At 40.7% G+C, this 18,044-nt stretch overlaps 1 protein-coding gene across 6 annotated transcripts in view; it reads right to left on the reverse strand.

Moving 5' to 3' along the window:
- Positions 1-6,275: 6,275 nt before the first annotated feature.
- The window catches only part of LOC133224285 (mothers against decapentaplegic homolog 4-like), a 55,288-nt gene continuing 43,519 nt past the window's right edge, over positions 6,276-18,044 (reverse strand). For all 6 annotated transcript variants that reach the window (XM_061375691.1, XM_061375690.1, XM_061375688.1 and 3 more), the window contains 3 exons: positions 9,757-9,925; positions 8,168-8,306; positions 6,276-7,011 (listed from right to left, as the gene is read on the reverse strand). In XM_061375691.1, the coding sequence (XP_061231675.1) occupies positions 6,800-7,011; positions 8,168-8,306; positions 9,757-9,925 (520 nt within the window). In that variant the 3' untranslated portion in view covers positions 6,276-6,799. The remainder of the gene's footprint in view (positions 7,012-8,167; positions 8,307-9,756; positions 9,926-18,044) is intronic.

Consider the following 18,044-nt stretch of genomic DNA (forward strand, 5'->3'; position numbering starts at 1 on the left):
GGACCTTGCACTTGGTATGGTTAAACTTCATGAGGTTGGCATTGGCTCATCTCTCAAGTGTGTCAAGGTCCCTCTGGATGGCACCCCTTCCCTTCAGCATATCAACCAAGTGGGTGACCTGACAGAAAGTTAACAAAATGGACCCAGGCATTATCACCCTGGTCAGACTTAAGCCTTGGGAATGGTAAAGAGAACAATGAAGTGTCAAGATCAGTTAGCAAAACAAAGCAGGTGGTTTGCAGGAGAAAGCAGGATGTGCAACTTAGAGACAGGCCAAACAATGTAAATATTTCTAACCCTTAGTAGTTTTGCTGAATCAGGATGACAAGGAAGTAAGAGAATGGAAAGTTACTGCTTAGCACTTAGTGGACTATAAAAGGGATGCAAGACATGCAATAAAGATGTTCAGATTTCACCAGAACTGGAGTCCCTCTTTGATACGCCACACAACCAAACCACACAGCTTGGCGTCATCAGCAAATTTTCTGAGGGTGCACTCAATCCCACTGTCCATGTTGCCAACAAAGATGTTGAACAGTACCAGTCCCAATACCGACCCCTGAGGGACAATCGCTCATTACTGATCTCCATTTGGACATTGATCCGTTAACCACAACTCTGCATGCAGCCATCTGGCCACTTCTTTATGCATTGGGTGATTCATCAAATTGATGTCTCCAATTTAGAGACAACGGTGTCATGTGGGACAGTGTCGAACACTTTGCACAAGTCTGGGTAGATGATATCAATTGTTTTTCCCCTATCAGTTCTGTAGCCCCATCATAGAAGGCCACCAAAATGGTCAGGCAGGACTTCCCCTTAGTGAAGGCATGTTGGCTGTCACCAAGCACCTGGTCATTTTTCATGTGCCTTAGCATGCCTTCCAGGAGAATCTGCTCCAAGATTTTGCCAGGCACAGAGGTGAGACTGACTGGTCTGTAATTCCCCGGGTCATCCATTTTCCCCTTCTTGAAAATGGGGGTTATATTTCACTTTTTCCAGTTGACAGGAACTTCACCTGACTGCCATGATTTTTCAAATATGATGGACAGTGGCTTAGCAACTTCATTCGCCAACTCCTTCAGGACCCGTGGATGGATTTCATCAGGTTCCATGGACTTGTGCACATTCAGGTTCTTAAGATGATCTTGAACCTGATCCTCTCCTATAGCACTTCATTCTCACATTTCCTGCATATGTTTTTTGTAACTTCAGTGGCGTGGTCAGAGCACTTGCCAGTGAAGACTTAGGCAAAGAAGTCATTGAGAACCTCAGCCTTCTCCAAATCCAGGGTAGCCAGTTTTCCCATTTCCTTTCAGAGGGCCCACATTATCCTTAATCTGTCCTTTGCCATATACTTATAAAGAAGCTTTTCCTGTTATCCTTGACAGCCCTAGGCAGACTCAATTTGAACTAGGCCTTAACTTTTTTGGCCTGATCCCTAGCTTCCTGGACCATGTCCCTGTATTCCTCCCAGGCTGATCCAGTCTAATCCATTATGCTTTGCCTTTTATGGCTTGTGGTAAGGAATAAAAGTACAAAAATTATATTAAAGGCATGTTTAAAACTAAGAATGAGATTCTCTTCAACAGTTACGACTGCATCTTATTGGTAATGGCCTGGTGGAGGTGAATGCCATTTCAATATCTTTACTGCCTCATACTATGTTCAGGTTTCTCCTGCTGTGGAGCCCAATTTCTTGATTCCAATAAACTCATCTGACATTATTTTGTTGTTCTATTTTGAACATATCTGGCCCTCTGACACCGTGGGTACCATTCACTGCAGGTAGAGACTCAAGAACATCTGGAAAAAAAACTAGTTTTAACAGCTGAATTCTTTAAGATTGTAATATAGTTAAGAACAACAGGTGGAAACAATCTTTCACTATTTTATCAAAATTTGGCACAATCAAGATCTAAGCAACCAGCACAGAAAGTTTTCTGTGAAGTACTGATATACGGATCAGTCAAAACCACAAAGTTAAATGTAAACTTATGGCCTAATAAGTCTGCTATAAGCAATTGATCAGTCAGAAGGTTAGACACTTTCTAAAAGCTGAGGCACCTCAAACCCTGCCATAAGAGCAGGGCAGGCAATTCAGAAAGGAGGTTGGCAAGGAGAACGTGTAGTCAGGCTTTTAGTTTCTTCCCCCAAATCAAGTTTTATGGTGCGGCTGAAGCATAACTGAGCTGCTGGTTAATAAGCTTCTCTAGGGATGTCATCAGAAGCCTCTAATGAAAGTGCTCCTCAAGAACCTGAAGCTTGCTTTTAGGACAAACTAGATCATTAAGAGAGTGTCATGGTTTAAGCCCAGCCGGTAACTCCCCCTCCCAGAGGGATGGGGAGAAGAATTGAAAGAATGTAATTCACCCAGGTTGAGCTAAGAACAGTCCAGTAACTAAGGTATAATACAAAACTACTACTGCTGCCACCAATAATAATAACAATAGGGGAAATAACAAGGGGACAGAATATAAAACTAAAAGGGGAAAAGGGAAAGAAAACAATGAACACAAGTGATGCACAATACAATTGCTCACCACCTGCTGACCGATATGTAGCCCAACCCTAGCAGCAATCTAGCCCTTCTGGGTAACTCCCCCCAGTTTAAATACTGGGCATGACATGCTGTGGCATGGAATACCCCTTTGGCTAGTTTGAGTCAGGTGTCCCGTCTCTGCTTCCTCCTGACTTCCCATGCCACTTCTCACTGGCAGAGCATGAGAGACTGAAAAGTCCTTGATCAGGGTAAGCAATAATTAGCAACAGCTGAAAATATTGGTGTGTTATGAGCGTTGTTGTCAGACTAAAGTAAAAAACACAGCACTGCACCAGCTACTAAGGAGAAAAACAGCTGAACCGAGGACAAAGGAAAATGAAAAAAGTTTTAAACTAAAGGCCTTGAGATAAGCAAACACTTTTTCCAAACATCAAGAAGTTGCCACATGAAGGGGGGGGGGGGGAAGTAATCTCATTAGGAGTTAGTCTGAAGAAGGCAACACTGTTAATGAAAATATAAAGAAAACTCATCCATCATTCTGGCCATCGCCCTTAAATCATCCAGTCTTCCATGCCTAAGATGGAAACAGTGACTGCTGACTTCTTTGCTAAGAATGTCAGCGCATGGGGGGAAGCAACACCTAAGCACTGTGTGTCACAGCCCTCTGCAGATTCCTGAAGCTACACAAGAAACTTGGCAAAAGCTTCTGAATAATCTCTTTTAAGACTTTGACTTATGTTAACCACTACAGCTGTGGTGCCAGGTCAGCTCAGAACAGCATGGGAGGCAGACCAAAGTGGCAGTGCTTGAAAGATTTAAGCTGGAGTCTACGTACTTCTAAGCCTGCTTAACTAAGCTTCAACTCCCCACACATATGTGGAAAAATAAAGAATTCCTTCTCCCTCCTCATACCCCATCAAACAGCCAAAAGAGATATCCTCAGGACATGCATTTATGGAGAAGCAGTGAAAGTAAGAAAAATTGGACCTGTTTCTCGGCAAGTTGAAAGCAACAGAAATTCCTACCTCTATTGGCTGCTGTTGTTGGTCCTGCAAAGGAATTTAATACATTGCTCAAGATCAATTATTTCAAGGTGCAGAATTACATGACAGAAGCAAACTAAATTTATAAACAACAGGGTTTTCATAATTTTATTTATACTACTAGCTAGAAAGAAAGCATACATATATTGTATCTGTCATACAGTCAATACATTTGAGGGTGTTTTTTTTCTACTATAAATTCTCTATGCAAAGTCATTGCCATTGGTCATTGATGGCATAGAGCTTAAAATAACCACGAGGTATAAAAACAAGTTTGCCATCTTGCCCTGAGCGGAAATGGTGAACAGATACAAAAAAACCCTGGATCCTAAATACTGATGTAGTATCATACATGATTTAATGGTATATGCAAATAAGAAGTCATGCAACTTTTAAAAATACCTGACAAGTTTTACTTGAGTAAAATCATAAAAGTCAGTAGTAGTTATGAAAAAATGTTCCTGCCACTAGGTACTCATTATGCAATTTCAGTGACAACCTTGCAGACTGGGTATTTCATGTTATATTTGAGTGCCAACACTGAAAGTATCCATTTCCTTTAATGTTTTAAAACCCATGTGTCTATATAAACAAAAAATTAACATATCTTTTTTAAAAACTAGCGAAGGAAAAGCCACCTTTCCTTTTCTCACTATTTTAGATCAGTGGCGACAACATAGAATCATAGAACAGTTAGGGTTGGAAAGGACCTTAAGATCATCAAGTTCCAACCCCTCTGCCATGGGCAGGGACACCTCGCTCTAAACCATATTACCCAAGGCCTCGTCCAACGTGGCCTTGAACACTGCCAGGGATGAAGCATTCACAACCACCCTGGGCAACCTATTCCAGTGCCTCACCACCCTAACAGGAAAGAATTTCCTCCTTATATCCAATCTAAACTTCCTCTGTTTAAGTTTTAACCCGTTACCCCTTGTCCTATCACTACAGTCCCTAATGAAGAGTCCATCCCCAGCATCCCTATATGCCACCTTAAGATACTGGAAGGCTTCTATGAGGTCTCCACTCAGCCTTCTCTTCTCCAGGCTGAACAACCTCAACTTTCTCAGCCAATCTTCATATGGGAGGTGCTCCAGTCCCCTGATCATTCTCATGGCCCTCCGCTGGACTTGTTCCAACAGATCCATGTCCTTTTTATGTTGAGGACACCAGAACTGCAAACAATACTCCAAGTGAGGTCTCACGAGAGCAGAATAAAGGGGCAGGATCACCTCCTTCGACCTGCTGGTCACACTCCTTTTGATGCAGCCCAGGATACGGTTGGCTTTCTGGGCTGCAAGCGCACACTGCTGCCTCATGTTCATTTTCTCATCAACCAACACCCCCAGGTCCTTCTCCACATGGCTGCTCTGAATCTCTTCTCTGCCCAACCTGTAGCTGTGCCAGGGATTGCTCTGACCCAGGTGTAAAACCTTGCACTTGGCATGGTTAAACTTCAAGAGATTGGCATCAGCCTACCTCATAGGCGTGTCAAGGTCCCTCTGGATGGCATTCCTTCCCTCCAGCGTATCAACCGAACCACACAGCTTGGTGTCATCGGCAAACTTGCTGAGGGCGCACTCAATCCCACTGTCCATGTCAGCAACGAAGATGTTAAACAAGACCAGTCCCAACACCGATCCCTGAGGGACACCACTCATTACAGGTCTCCAGGCGGACATTGAGCCATTGACCACAACTCTTTGTGTGCAGCCATCCAGCCAGTTCTTTATCCACCGAGTGGTCCATTCATCAAATTGATGTCTTTCCAATTTAGAGACAAGGATGTTGTGTGTGACAGTGTCGAACGCTTTACACAAATCCAGGTACATGACATCAACTGCTTTACCACTGTCCATCAATTCTGTAGCCCCATCATAAAAGGCCACCAAATTGGCCAGGCAGGATTTCCCCTTAGTGAAGCCATGCTGGCTGTCACCAAGCACCTTTTTTTTTTCATGTGCATTAGCATGCCTTCCAGGAGAATCTGCTCCAAGATTTTTCCAGGCACATAAGTGAGACTGACTGGTCTGTAATTCCCTGGGTCATCCATTTTCCCCTTCTTGAAAATGGGGGTTATATTTCCCTTTTTCCAGTTGTCGGGAACTTCACCTGACTGCCATGATTTTTCAAATATAATGGCCAGTGGCTTAGCAACTTCATTTGCCAGCTCCTTCAGGACCCGCGGATGGATTTCATCAGGACCCATGGACTTGTGCACGTTCAGATTTTTGAGATGGTCTTGAACCAATTCCTCTTCTACAGTGGGCCAAATGTCTTCATTCTCACAGTCCCTGCGTCTGCCTTCCAAGATTTGGGTGGTGCAGTCAGAGCCATTGCTAGAGAAGACCGAGGCAAAGAAGTCATTCAGAACCTCAGCCTTCTCCAAATCCTGTGTATCTAGTTCACCTGAGAGCTTCCTGAGGGGGCCTACGTTCTCCCTAATCTGTTTTTTATTTGCTAGTTACCTGTAGAATCCCTTCCTGTTATCCTTGATATCCCTAGCCAAGTTTAATTCTAACTGGGCCTTACCTTTCCTAACCTGGTCCCTGGCTTCCTGGACAACATCCTTGTACTCTTCCCAGGCTGCCTGTCCTTGCTTCCACTTTCTATAAAACTCTTTTTTCATTTGAATTTTCCTCAGGAGCTCCTTATCCATCTAAGGAGGTTTCCTGGCCCTCCTGCTGCACTTCCTTCTGGTTGGGATGCAACACTCTTGAGCTTGTCTCATCCCTCACTGTTTGGCAACTCCTTCTACATTTTAATCTGGAAAAATCATAAGACAGTCAACAAAACAAGTCTTTTATTAACTATTGTTCCCTAAAAAGATCATCACAAATCAGTTGGAATTGTAAAGTTGCTATAAGGTGTCTGTAACTATTAGAATGAACTTTCAGATCTAAATATATATATTATATATATTCTGCATACAAAAGGCTCTTGTGAGGCTTACCACCAAGATGAGAAGGAAAGTTTCAAAGGGAACAAACCATATACTGTAAAGTCTCTATAAGGCATTTGCCTTTCACTTTAAGCCCTGTATTATGACAATTAAATTCTGAAAGTAACTGAAATAGAAATTTTGCATGTTCAGTTTCTTTGTGCTAAGAGCAAGGCAGCAAACACATTTTTTAAATCTGGTTTTAGAAGATTAAACAGAACAGAAATAAAATATATCTTCAGGTTATAAACAGAACTGTATTTTACAATCCACAATCCTCACAATGGTCCACAGCAGTGCAGCAGAGGGATCTTAGTCTAAAGGTTGTGGGTCTGCAATAGGCATGGTATGAAGTACTTCATCTAGAAGCTGGAGGGCACGGTGTAAGTGAATTTCAATCCAGCATGGCGTCTCTTTGATGCTCTGTCTTGGATAATCAGGTCCCCAACCTTTTACAAAACTCATCCTGAGTATGCATAAGCGGCGAAGGTCATCTACACCAATTCCAGCAGCAGCTGACAAACCTAAACAGGAGAGGTTTCAAGTAAGTGTTCACAGATATGTTCTTTTATCTTTGTTTAGCCGTTCCCATTTACTTGTCTCTTTCTTCCCATACAGTGCCCTCTACCACAGGCAAAGCCAATCCACATTCCTAGATCTCAATTATTTTGTATTTCTTCCAATTAATTTATTTTCATCATTCTGCAATCTGGAAAGGCTGCTGAAACAGAAAACTCCATATAATAAAGCAGACATGATGAAACACAATGTCTTATGTGATACAAGGCATGTAAACATTATTTAGGAAATGCAGTCAGAAAATATTTATTCTTGAGGTTTGCACATGCTGCATTTTCACCATAAGAATTCAGACTGACCACCTGCAGGAAGCTTGATTTCCAAACGACACTACTTACATGTAATAAAATTAAAATACTAATACAGCTAGCAAACTTCAAATCACAAATATGGTCAAGACAAAAGTTAAATACAAAAAGCAATTTGTAGGATAGCTGGAAAGAGCCACGAGGAATCCAGGAAACACTATAGCACATAAAGCACCCCGAGATATGCAAGTACTTAAGCTTTTAAAAATATTTAGGGACAATCTAGAATTCATTAACTACAAAAACTCTAGCCCAGAATGACTTAAAAAAAAGAGACAGAAGAGAAAGAGAAAAAATACTCTCTTCTTCACACTCTCTTCTTCCTCTTCTCAAGAATCTTAATATTATGTTTTCCTAAACCTAGTCAAGAACTTTGTCACCCAGTAATCCCATTGTTTTGAGTAACATTCTATGAGCTTATATTTCAAAGATCATTTTCCAGGCTTGGGTCTAAGCAGCCAAAAGTATCTTTGTTTAAAGTAATAGGGTATGCTATTTGACTTTGTATGTAATGTGCTTTCTGTGGTAGTACAACGCTTCTTGCAGAACAGTAAGCAGCCACTTCCCTATCCAATATTCCCTGAAGGCTAGAGTGAAAACTGATGTGAAACAGGTACAGAGTGAATTAATATAGTGACCAGGATGCCACCCACCCCAATACTGCTACCTCACTCCCAGTTTATTTGTACTGTTGCAAGGGCAGTGGGTGGGGATGTGTGCTGTTATGAGGGATTGCTCTGTTATTTATTTTCAGGTAAAGAAAAAAAGGAGACCAAGCAGTTAATGTACTTACTAATGGCTGGGGCTATTCCACCTACTGATCCTGGTCCAGGAATGTTTCCTGCTACTGCTGCAGCTTGAGCAGCAGCAGCAGCTTGGGCAGTGGCAGCCTGCTGTTGCATCTGACGATGACACTGGCGTAAGTCAAACACCTTTAAAAAACAAAACAAAACAAAACCAAACCAACAAACAAACACCACAAAACCAACCAAACAAACAAAAACCTCACAAACAACACCCCCCCCGCCCCAAAAAAAAATTAACTATGTAGACTTACCAAAATCAATGAAGGAAAGAATCCCTCAACTCCCACCCCCAATAATCTGGACCTCTCTGCTTTCCCAAAACAGACTTCTACAGTCTCAGCATATACCTGAGTAAAAGCAAACCTGCCCTGACTACTTGAATTTCTAACAGGAATAATCCATTAAAGCTGTTTCTTAGAAACTCTTCTCATACAATATTACCACCACTGACAATTCCAGAACCTGTCTGAGCTGAGCAGCCTAAAGCAGTACCCTACGCGGGACTGACTACAGGATCAAAGTCTGAAGGATACTACAAGTTGATAAAATCCCAACTTTTTAGTTAAATTCTAAGATTTCCACAAAAAAGGCATGTAAATAAAAAGAAGCCAACAAATCCTGCTTAAATTTGTCAGACTTTGTTCTTCTTTACTGCCTTACTGAAATGTGTTAGTCTATTTAGAAGAAATACCAATTGATAGGCCTGAAGTTTCATTTCAGCAGCTGGGTTTGAGTTTGATGGCATTTTATATCTTTGTGATCAGGCTTGGCACTAATATATAAAGGAATGCTGTTCTCATACTAGAAAGCCTGTGTGTAGAGGCTGCTGGGGTCTCTTTCACTTTCATTACATAACCTGCCTGCAAAACTGAAGATAAAAAACCTCAGCCAACCAACCAAAAAAAAACCAACAAAACACCCCCAAAAGAAAAAAAAAAACACTCACCACCCACAAAAACAAAACAAACCCCAACCAACAAAAAAAAAAACCACCAAAAAACCCAAAACCCTCCAAAACTAAAAAATGACACACACTTCAAGCAGCTTCTCTCTAATTCAAGAATGATTTTTTTTTCTTTTTTTTTAACAAGTGTGACTTGTCTTAAAGTCCAGCAGAGGCATGTCCAAATAAGAATCTCCTGAAAATAATTTGTTTCCATGCAACTTAGTGCCCTCTGGATCACTTCAGGTTTGTAACACTTTAAAACACACTTGATGTTTCTGCACTTACACAGACTTTCCCAACTGTTCTTGTTTTGGAGAGAGAGTGAAGCGATAATCTATGCTAAAAAATTTAATAGTAGTAGTTAATTTAAAACTGTAAGGTTAAAAGTATAAAAACTGATATCAAGACTGATGAAATACAAAATTAGTTACTTTTGTAATAGCTAGATGAGAGAATTTAGAATAATTTTAAAAAGTCATCTTAAGTGACTTGTAAATAAATTATCCTTTTAAAAACCCTAAAAATTTCCATTTGACATTTATTTCAGTGTCTCATAGCTTCCCTAATGTTTACAAGAACCAAATGTAGGCAGTTTCCCCCACAATTTTCATCTAGGAAGATCAAACCAACCTTTATATATGCACTTGGGTAAATCTTGTGAACAGCATCCCCTGGTGCACGCCCTGCTTCTCTATCCAGGTAGTAACTCTGAACGAAGACTGCATGGTCACTGAGGCATCTAACCCACACATCACCTTCTCCTTTGCACTCCAGCTGCACACCTTTACCTATGTGCAACCTTAAAAAGAAAAATGGTTCCAATACATCTCTGTATACATACTATATAACTCAGACCTTCACTAAATAAACATAAGTCTCCAGCACTTGGTCATCTGTGGTGCCTTAATTTATACTCCACTCACCCAAGGATTTCAAATTGTAGTTATTATCTTAAGTGCAAGTTAGTAGATAGTTACACAAAACCGTAAAGTAAAAAAACAACTGTAATACCACACAAAGATCTACACGAAACACTGCATGCAGAAGTAGTGATATTCGAGTAGCAACTACTGCCCTCATTGACAGTATAGAAGTACAAAGCTGCAATACCAAACAACTTCAGTTCTGTTCAGAAGTGTAAAATCCCACAAGTAGTCCAGTACAGAAAGTCATTCAAGTACATACACAAAGCCGCATTTTAATGTGGTGTAGGCTTAAATTGTAGGTTTAAACTAACAATAGTGTGTGTGTAGCTTTAAGCTAACGTAGTAGAATAGAGCAAACTGTTCTAACTTGCTAACACAAAGAGAGAAAGGAGCATTTGGCTGATGGGGGAAGGAATATTGCGGGACTGATAACAACAAAGGGAACAGTAAACAAGACCAAGGATGCCAGCCTTCAAGATAGCAGAGTGGTGCCCAGCGGAGTGAGACTGGAACAGAACAGAAGCAAAGACATACCAACTGCTAACTCAGCACTAGGACCTTGCGAGCATGTGCAGACATTGAGATCATTCAATAAACACAGTGAGGAAGACTATCAGTGACCACCAGAAACACCCACTCGGCAAGGAAGTGCAAGCGTAAATGGAATACAGATATTATAATTAGTTCCAGGAGATCTCATGAATATGTAAATAATTTCCTGGAAAATCTGTAAATATGCATGAGTATGCTGAATATATAGCTACTGCAGGCAAGTAACAGGTGCGCTCACCTTTGTGAAACAATTTCTGTGTGCGTCCAGGGCTACAATAAAGAATGCCTGCTTTCTAAAACTCCAAATCGAGTCTTAGAGAGTTTCTCTGACCAACTTTTACAGTAACACAATAACTGTATGTTCGTTTGTATCACATTACAGCAATCTAGCATTTCGCTCGTCACAATGCAATGTTTCTGAAGATATGGAATAACTTTCTTCCTTTTTATTTCAAAAAGGAAAAAAGTTGCAAGACTGCTCTGGTTCTCTGTGCTTCCACAAAGCCCAGCACATGCACAATAAGAATGAATGAAAATCCAACTAGCTCTCAATCAACCTTCCTTTGCTCCTTTGACAAATCTATGTATTACAGTTATTCTCACATTATTCTAGCATGGAGAGCTAATCTTCACCTGCAGGGAATGCACAATCTGCAGCAGAGCAGGGGCCGACAGGTAGGTTTTCGTGAGCAAGGGAAACCCAAGGGGGGAGAGCCAGCAGCTTGCACGATAATAGCTTACATGATGTGGGAGGGCCCAGAAGTAACCCAGACCCTCCACCAGCAATTCTAGGAAGCACTGTGAACAGAATGTAGAGATAAGGGCATGTACGAAGGGCATCTCTTCGAAGTAGAGATTCCACAGGCCACCTGTACAAGTTGTGGCATTCGTTCTACCAGACTCTCAAAGCAGAACAGGGGGCAGTCATCAGAAAGCAAAGGCTGCAGCTCCAGCAGGGGGCCCTGCACCGTCTACCCAGGGGTGATGAGACAAAGGGGCACAAAATCACAAAATGGAATATAGAAACTTTTATAATTAGTTTTAAGTAATGTTAAGTTTGATGACTTTGTAACAGTAGCAATGGAAAATTACTGATTCAGTGATGCCGTCAGCGTGGGTCCCTGAATAGCCCTCCGATATGGTGGGCTGTTCAGTATGGTTCCCACAGTGGGATGCAGACAGGCTGGTCGGACACAAGGGTCTCATCCTTCCTGGGACACTGACAGGCTGGTCAACTATAAAGGGTTCAAGGAAACCCCCCTATTAATGTTACAATATGGTCTGAGCTATAAGGGTTAGGAAGTATTGCTTTTGGTTCTACTGGTATTCGCCTTATTTTGTGGCTTGTTACAGTAATGATTTTGGTCTTGTGATTTTGGTACTGGTGACAGGATGTTATAACTGTGTTATTAACTTGTTTGTTTGGTTGAATTTAAGTCTCTGTCTTTGTCTCAAGTGTTGTAACTGTGTGGAGTATGTCTGGGGATCCCATCTGTGTGTGTGTGTGAATGTGAGATTGGTAATGGAAAATCAGCAGAATGAAGAGATCTTGAAAAAGAATCCTTTTGGGTGCATTTTGGCACACTGGAAAGAACTTGGAGGGTCTCCTGCGGGCTTGGTAAATAAGAAAATATTGGTAAAATATTGTAACCAATGATGGCCTTTGTACAGTTTGGAAGATCAGGGAAAATGGCCTAAAAATGGAACTCTGAACTATAATACATTGTTAAAATTAATGTTGTTTTGAGGGGGCAAGGAAAATGGGATGAACTAATGTATGCAGATATGTTTTCCACTTTAAGAAATCACACAGAGTGACAGACTGAATGCAAAATTAATATAGCTCAGCCAGATTCCTTAATTTTGGCTTTGGAAAAGGACAGGGAAAAAAAAAAGGGAAAAGTGAAGCTGGAGATGCTCAGCCTGTGATATTGGGGAAAGATGTTTAAAGTTAAAAAACAGTAATCAGGAAGTGTGATGAGTGAATTCCTGTTTGTTAATCAAATCTTGTTTGCTTAAAAGTTAATTGTTTAAGAGTTGCTTGCTTGCTTAAAGGTTACTGGAAAATTTTGACACTTTGACATTTGGCTTATAGACTGTAAGCATCTGTTAAAGTAAACTAGGTATGGAAAAGAAGATAAAGAGCCTTCCTCCCTACACCCACCGGGAGGCAGAATGAGACCCCTTATTAGTGGGCCACACAAACGCAGAGTACGCCAAGAGTAGCATGTACACTGGATAAAGAAGAGTATAAAATCAGTGACTTTGGGGAAATGGGGTGTGTGAGGTATATAGGAATGATTAGTGTCAGCAACTTAGGAGTCCTTGTCATCATTGTACTTTGGGTGGAATCGAAAATCATGTGTAGAATGTGTACCAATGATTAGATTAAGATAGATGTTCCTGTCAATACAATGATGAAAAAGAAGAAACAAAGGAATAATCATTCCTAATCAAACACTTTGTTACTTTAAGGGGTACTTTGTTTAACTGCTTGAATATCTCAAACTCTTTGCTAATTACAGGGGTACTTTGTTTAACTGCTTGAATGCCTTGAGGGGGTTAGGTAATCAAGAGATACCTTCTGTTACAGGATGAGGTGAAACTTGTGTATTGAATAAGTAACTATATAAGAAATGGAATTTGGGGGAGGCTAAAATAGTGGTTAACCCTGTGACAGACATCCCCAGTTAATGTATTGCCAAGGAATTCAATAACTTTTTAAGAAGTTTCTTCACCCAGAGATAAGACCCCAGCAACAGGAGGAGAACAATGAAAAGGAACCACGTCGATATTCGGGCGAAAGAGATGACAGGATTGGTTGAAACACAAGACAGAGGAGTATAAGAGACTGTACCCAGAAATCTCGGTGCGTGCCGTTGGCGGAGCAGAGACTCCCCGGCTGCCCAGCGCTGTTTTGCTTGCTGTCGCTTGCTCAATAAACCAATTTGATTCATTCGCTTGGCTCTAGTCAATTTATTTGAGCCACAATTTATAACAGGAAGATAGGGTGAAAAATCATGTACCACAGGTACCTTCGAGAGGAGCACCCTCTGCATCTGTCCTATCTGATGTTGATAAGGAGGAAGAGATTTCTGTCACTGGCAACAAGCAGCACATTCACATTCAGAGTTAAGAAGGGGTTAAACGAGAAGTGCTGTTGCAGAGGCAGGCATCTGCAGGACCTGCAGAGCAAGGGGAGCCGCTGTGAGAAAAAATAAAAAAAAAAAAAAGGGAAAACCAAGGGGGAAAGGAGGGGAGCTCTAGCAGCTCCAGTGTTTGAGTGTGGGAGGAGGGATGTTGGAGGAGGTGGGGGAGTGGGCTCTTCTCTTCTGTGGGACCTGATCAGTGTGCGTGTGCTGTGGGGAGTTTTGAACGTTGGAAGTGTGACCGCCCTGGAGGTGGGAGTGCCATGGGGTGGCTCTAGTGGCTGAATTGGAACTAGACCGGCAAGGGACCTGGGGAATCTACCCTAGCAGATCCAGTGGTTAAATTAAAACTATGAATTAGAGGAAATAAAGTGGAATTTTAGTGGATACAGGAGCAACTTATTCGGTGTTAAATCAGAGGGAAAGGAATTTGTTACAGATGTGAGAGCTACTGGCCACCAAAAAAACAGAGAGAGAAAAAAAAAAAAAAGGCATTCTTTCTGAAAACTTTAAAGTACAAATTGGGGAAACAAATAGGAATGCATAAATTTTGATGCATGCCAAATCCTCCAGAAATCTTTATTAGGGTGAGAAGCAACATTTAAGGAAGGCAAAATGGAATTCAGAGTTAAAAACAACCAATTAATTGCAGTTTTGAGTTTATCTTTAATTCAACATAAAAGTAAAAAGAAGGACCTCCCTGAAATAGAAGAAATCCTTAATCAGGTATATGTGGGAGTATGGGAATCTGAAATTCCAGGTAAGGCAAAAAAATGCTTTGCCTGTTACAGTGGAAATAAAAAAGGGGGCCTGCCCAATTAGAATAAAACAGTATCTCTTAAAATTAGAAGATCAAAGGGAATTAAAAAAAATTGATACATTTTAAAATATAGATTATTAATTGAATGTGAATCGGAATATAATACTCCTATCTGGACAGTAAAGAAATATGATAAGAAAAGTTGCAGACTGGTTCAAGATCTCAGGGCAATCAACAAAATTGCAGAGGATATTCGTCCAGTAGTAGTTAATTCGTATGACTGATTGACTAAATTGAATAATAATCAGAAATGGTTTACCGTTCTGGATTTAAAGGACACTTTTGCTTACCATCGGCCAAAGAAAGACACAATTATTTGCTTTCAAATGGGAAAATCCTGACAGAGGAAGGGAAACTCAATTAACATGGACAGTATTACCTAAAGAGTTAAAAAAACAGTCCAGCAATTTTTGGAAATCAGCTAGCATGAGAACTAGAATCATGGAAGCCACCTACTCAAACGGGACTCTGTTACAATATGTGGATGACCTGTTAATTGCTACAGAAACAAAGGAAGAATGTATCAAGTGGACAGTGGAATTGGTAAATTTTCTGGGACTGAATGGTTAGCAGGTATCCAGACAAAAGGCCCAGCTAACCCAAACCCAAGTTTCCTACTTAGGATATGAAATAACAGGAGGACAGAGAGAACTTGGAACTGCTAGAAACGAAGCCATTTGCCAGACTCCACGACCGTCGACCATCAAGGAGCTCCGGACATCCCTGGGAATGACTGGATGGTGCAGACTTTGGATCTGTGATTATGGTGTTCTGGTAAGACCACTATATGAACTGTTGAAAGGAAACTCTCCCTCTTTAGAATGGACTGATACAGCAGAGGGGGTTTTTAGAAATTTAAAGACAGAGCTAATGAGAACTGCAACTATGTGACTTCTGGATGTGACTAAATCCTTCTGGCTATATTCCTGTGAAGAACAGGGAATAGCTTTGGGGGTCCCTGCTCAGAAACTAGGACCCTACAGAAGGGCAGTGGCGTGTTTTTCAAAACAGCTGGATGAAGCGAGCAAAGGATGGCCCGGATGCCTAAAAGCTATGGCAGCAGTCACCACGAATATTGAAGAGGCCTGCAAATTCACCTTGGGACAAAAGATTACTGTACTAGTGTCCCATGTGGTATCAGCAGTCCTGGAGCAGAAAGGAGCTCACTGGTTATCTCCTTGATGTTTTTTTTAAATACTAGGCCACCACTGTAGAACAGGATGATATAGAAATTGTAGTCACTAACATTGTGAATCCAGAATCCTTTTTACAGGAACAATTGACAGAAACACTAACACACGAGTGCTTGACCACCATAGAGACTGTATATTTGAACCGACCAGACTTGAAAGAAAAACCTCTGGAAGATGATGATTCTTGGTTTACTGATGGTAGTAGCTTCATGAAAAATGGTGAACAAAAGGCAGGATATGCCATTACCACCACTACACAGCTAATAGAAGCTAAACCTTTACCTGCAAACACCTCTGCCCAGAAGGCAGAAATAATAGCATTAACGAGAGCCCTGGAACTGGTTAAAGATAAAAGGATAAATATTTGGACTGATTCTAAACACACATTTGGTGTGGTCCATGAACATGGCGCTATCTGGAAAGAAAGGGAACTTTTGAAACATAAGGGAAACAGATTAACCATGCTACAGAAATTCTACAATTACTGGCAGCTGTTCAGCTATCTGAAGAAGTAGCTATTATGTACTGTAAAGGACATCAGCAAGGTGGCTCTGATCAGGAAACTGGAAATAATTTGGCTGATTTTGAAGCCAAACGAGCAGCTGAACAATTTCAAATCATGTCCTTAATCCCTGATGGCAAACTAACCATTGAAAAATCTAAACCTAGGTATTCAAAAGAGGATAGAAAACTGATTGAAGATCTAAAGGGACAGGAAAATAAAGAGGATTGGGATCAAATACCTAATGGGCGAATTGTAATCCCCTATAACCAGCTCTGGAAGTTAGTTCAGGAAGAACATAATAAAACCCACTGCGGTAGCAATTCTTTGCATAAATATTTAGACAAACAAATTGTAGGAAGCAATCTATACACCACAGTTCATTTAGTGACAAAACAACGTCATCTATGTCTTAAGAATAATCCTAAAACTGAAAATAGAAATCAAATTGGGACAACTGATAGAGGAAGTTATCCGGGACAGCAGTGGCAAATAGATTTTTCTGAATTACCAAGAAAAAGGGGGTTGTCGATATTTGTTGGTGTTAACGGATACTTTTTTAGGCTGGCCAGAAGCATTCCCTTGTAGGATAAATAACGCAAAACAAGTGATTAAAATATTATTTAATAAGATGAGAAGCTCATTTTGGGGTACCAGAGGCAATTTCTTCTGACCGAGGCTCTCACTTTAGTGCAAAATTGTTACAAGAAATTAGCCAAAAAATTAGAAATTGATTGGCAACTACATGTCCCATACAGGCCTCAGGCCAGTAGGCAAATAAAAAAGATGAACCATGTGATTAAACAATACGTTAGTAAAATATGTCAGGAAATGAATTTATATTGGTACCAAGGTTTACCACTGGCTCTATTAAGAATTCAAACTAAACCTCGGTCGATAGAAGAGGTTAGCCCATTTGAAATTTTGTACGGAAGACCATATTAGTCCTAGTTTAAAGGAGAAAGTCTTCACGAAGTGGGGGAAGGCTATCTCCAATAGTTTCTGATCAATCTGGAAAAACTATTAGAGGAGATAAATAAGAGAATAGTAGGGACAAGAGCAAGAGGTTTGGATTATCTGATTCACCCTTTCAGATCTGGCGGCTGGGTTTATGTTAAGAATTTTTCAGGAGATCCTCTACAGGAGAAGTGGAGCGGACCGTACCAGATATTATTGACCACCTTTACAGCAGTGAAAATAAAGGAACAACCTGCTTGGATACATTATTCAAGAATAAAGAAAGAACCAGAGCCAGAGAAGACATGGTGGATCAAACGTTCAGTACCCTTGCGTATTAAATTGTGTCGGTCATAATTTGGACTCATATGATTACTGGCATACAAGCTTGGGACCAGAACTTATACCTAAAATTAGTGCAGAATGTTATTAATGTTTTTAATCGTAGCGAATGTTGTGTGTGTGCACAGTTGCCTAAATCAGGAGAAAGCCTGGATCTCCCATTAACTGGAGTTCCAATTCCTAACACTGTCCCACGGACAAATTTGTGGGTGAACACTAGCAATCTGTGTTCGAAGGAAAGGTTAACATTTGGAATAGTTAATCCTAAATCAGGTAATAAATATTATACCTGTACACAAAGATGTATTACATCAGAAACCAGGATAGGAAATATTGCTTGTTTAAATGCCACAGATGTAGGTCACCATTCAAATTGCAATCATACTATTACTATAGATGGTATTATAGTTCAATGGTGGCCTGTTCCTAAAGGGAAAGGATGGTATTGGTTATGTGGAAAAAATGCTTATAAGACTC

Source organism: Neopsephotus bourkii, unplaced genomic scaffold, assembly GCF_033783945.1.
Source record: "Neopsephotus bourkii isolate Nb327-2 ecotype Australia unplaced genomic scaffold, CSIRO-AGI_Nbou_v1 NB_1669, whole genome shotgun sequence".
Classification (NCBI taxonomy): Eukaryota; Metazoa; Chordata; class Aves; order Psittaciformes; family Psittacidae; genus Neopsephotus; species Neopsephotus bourkii.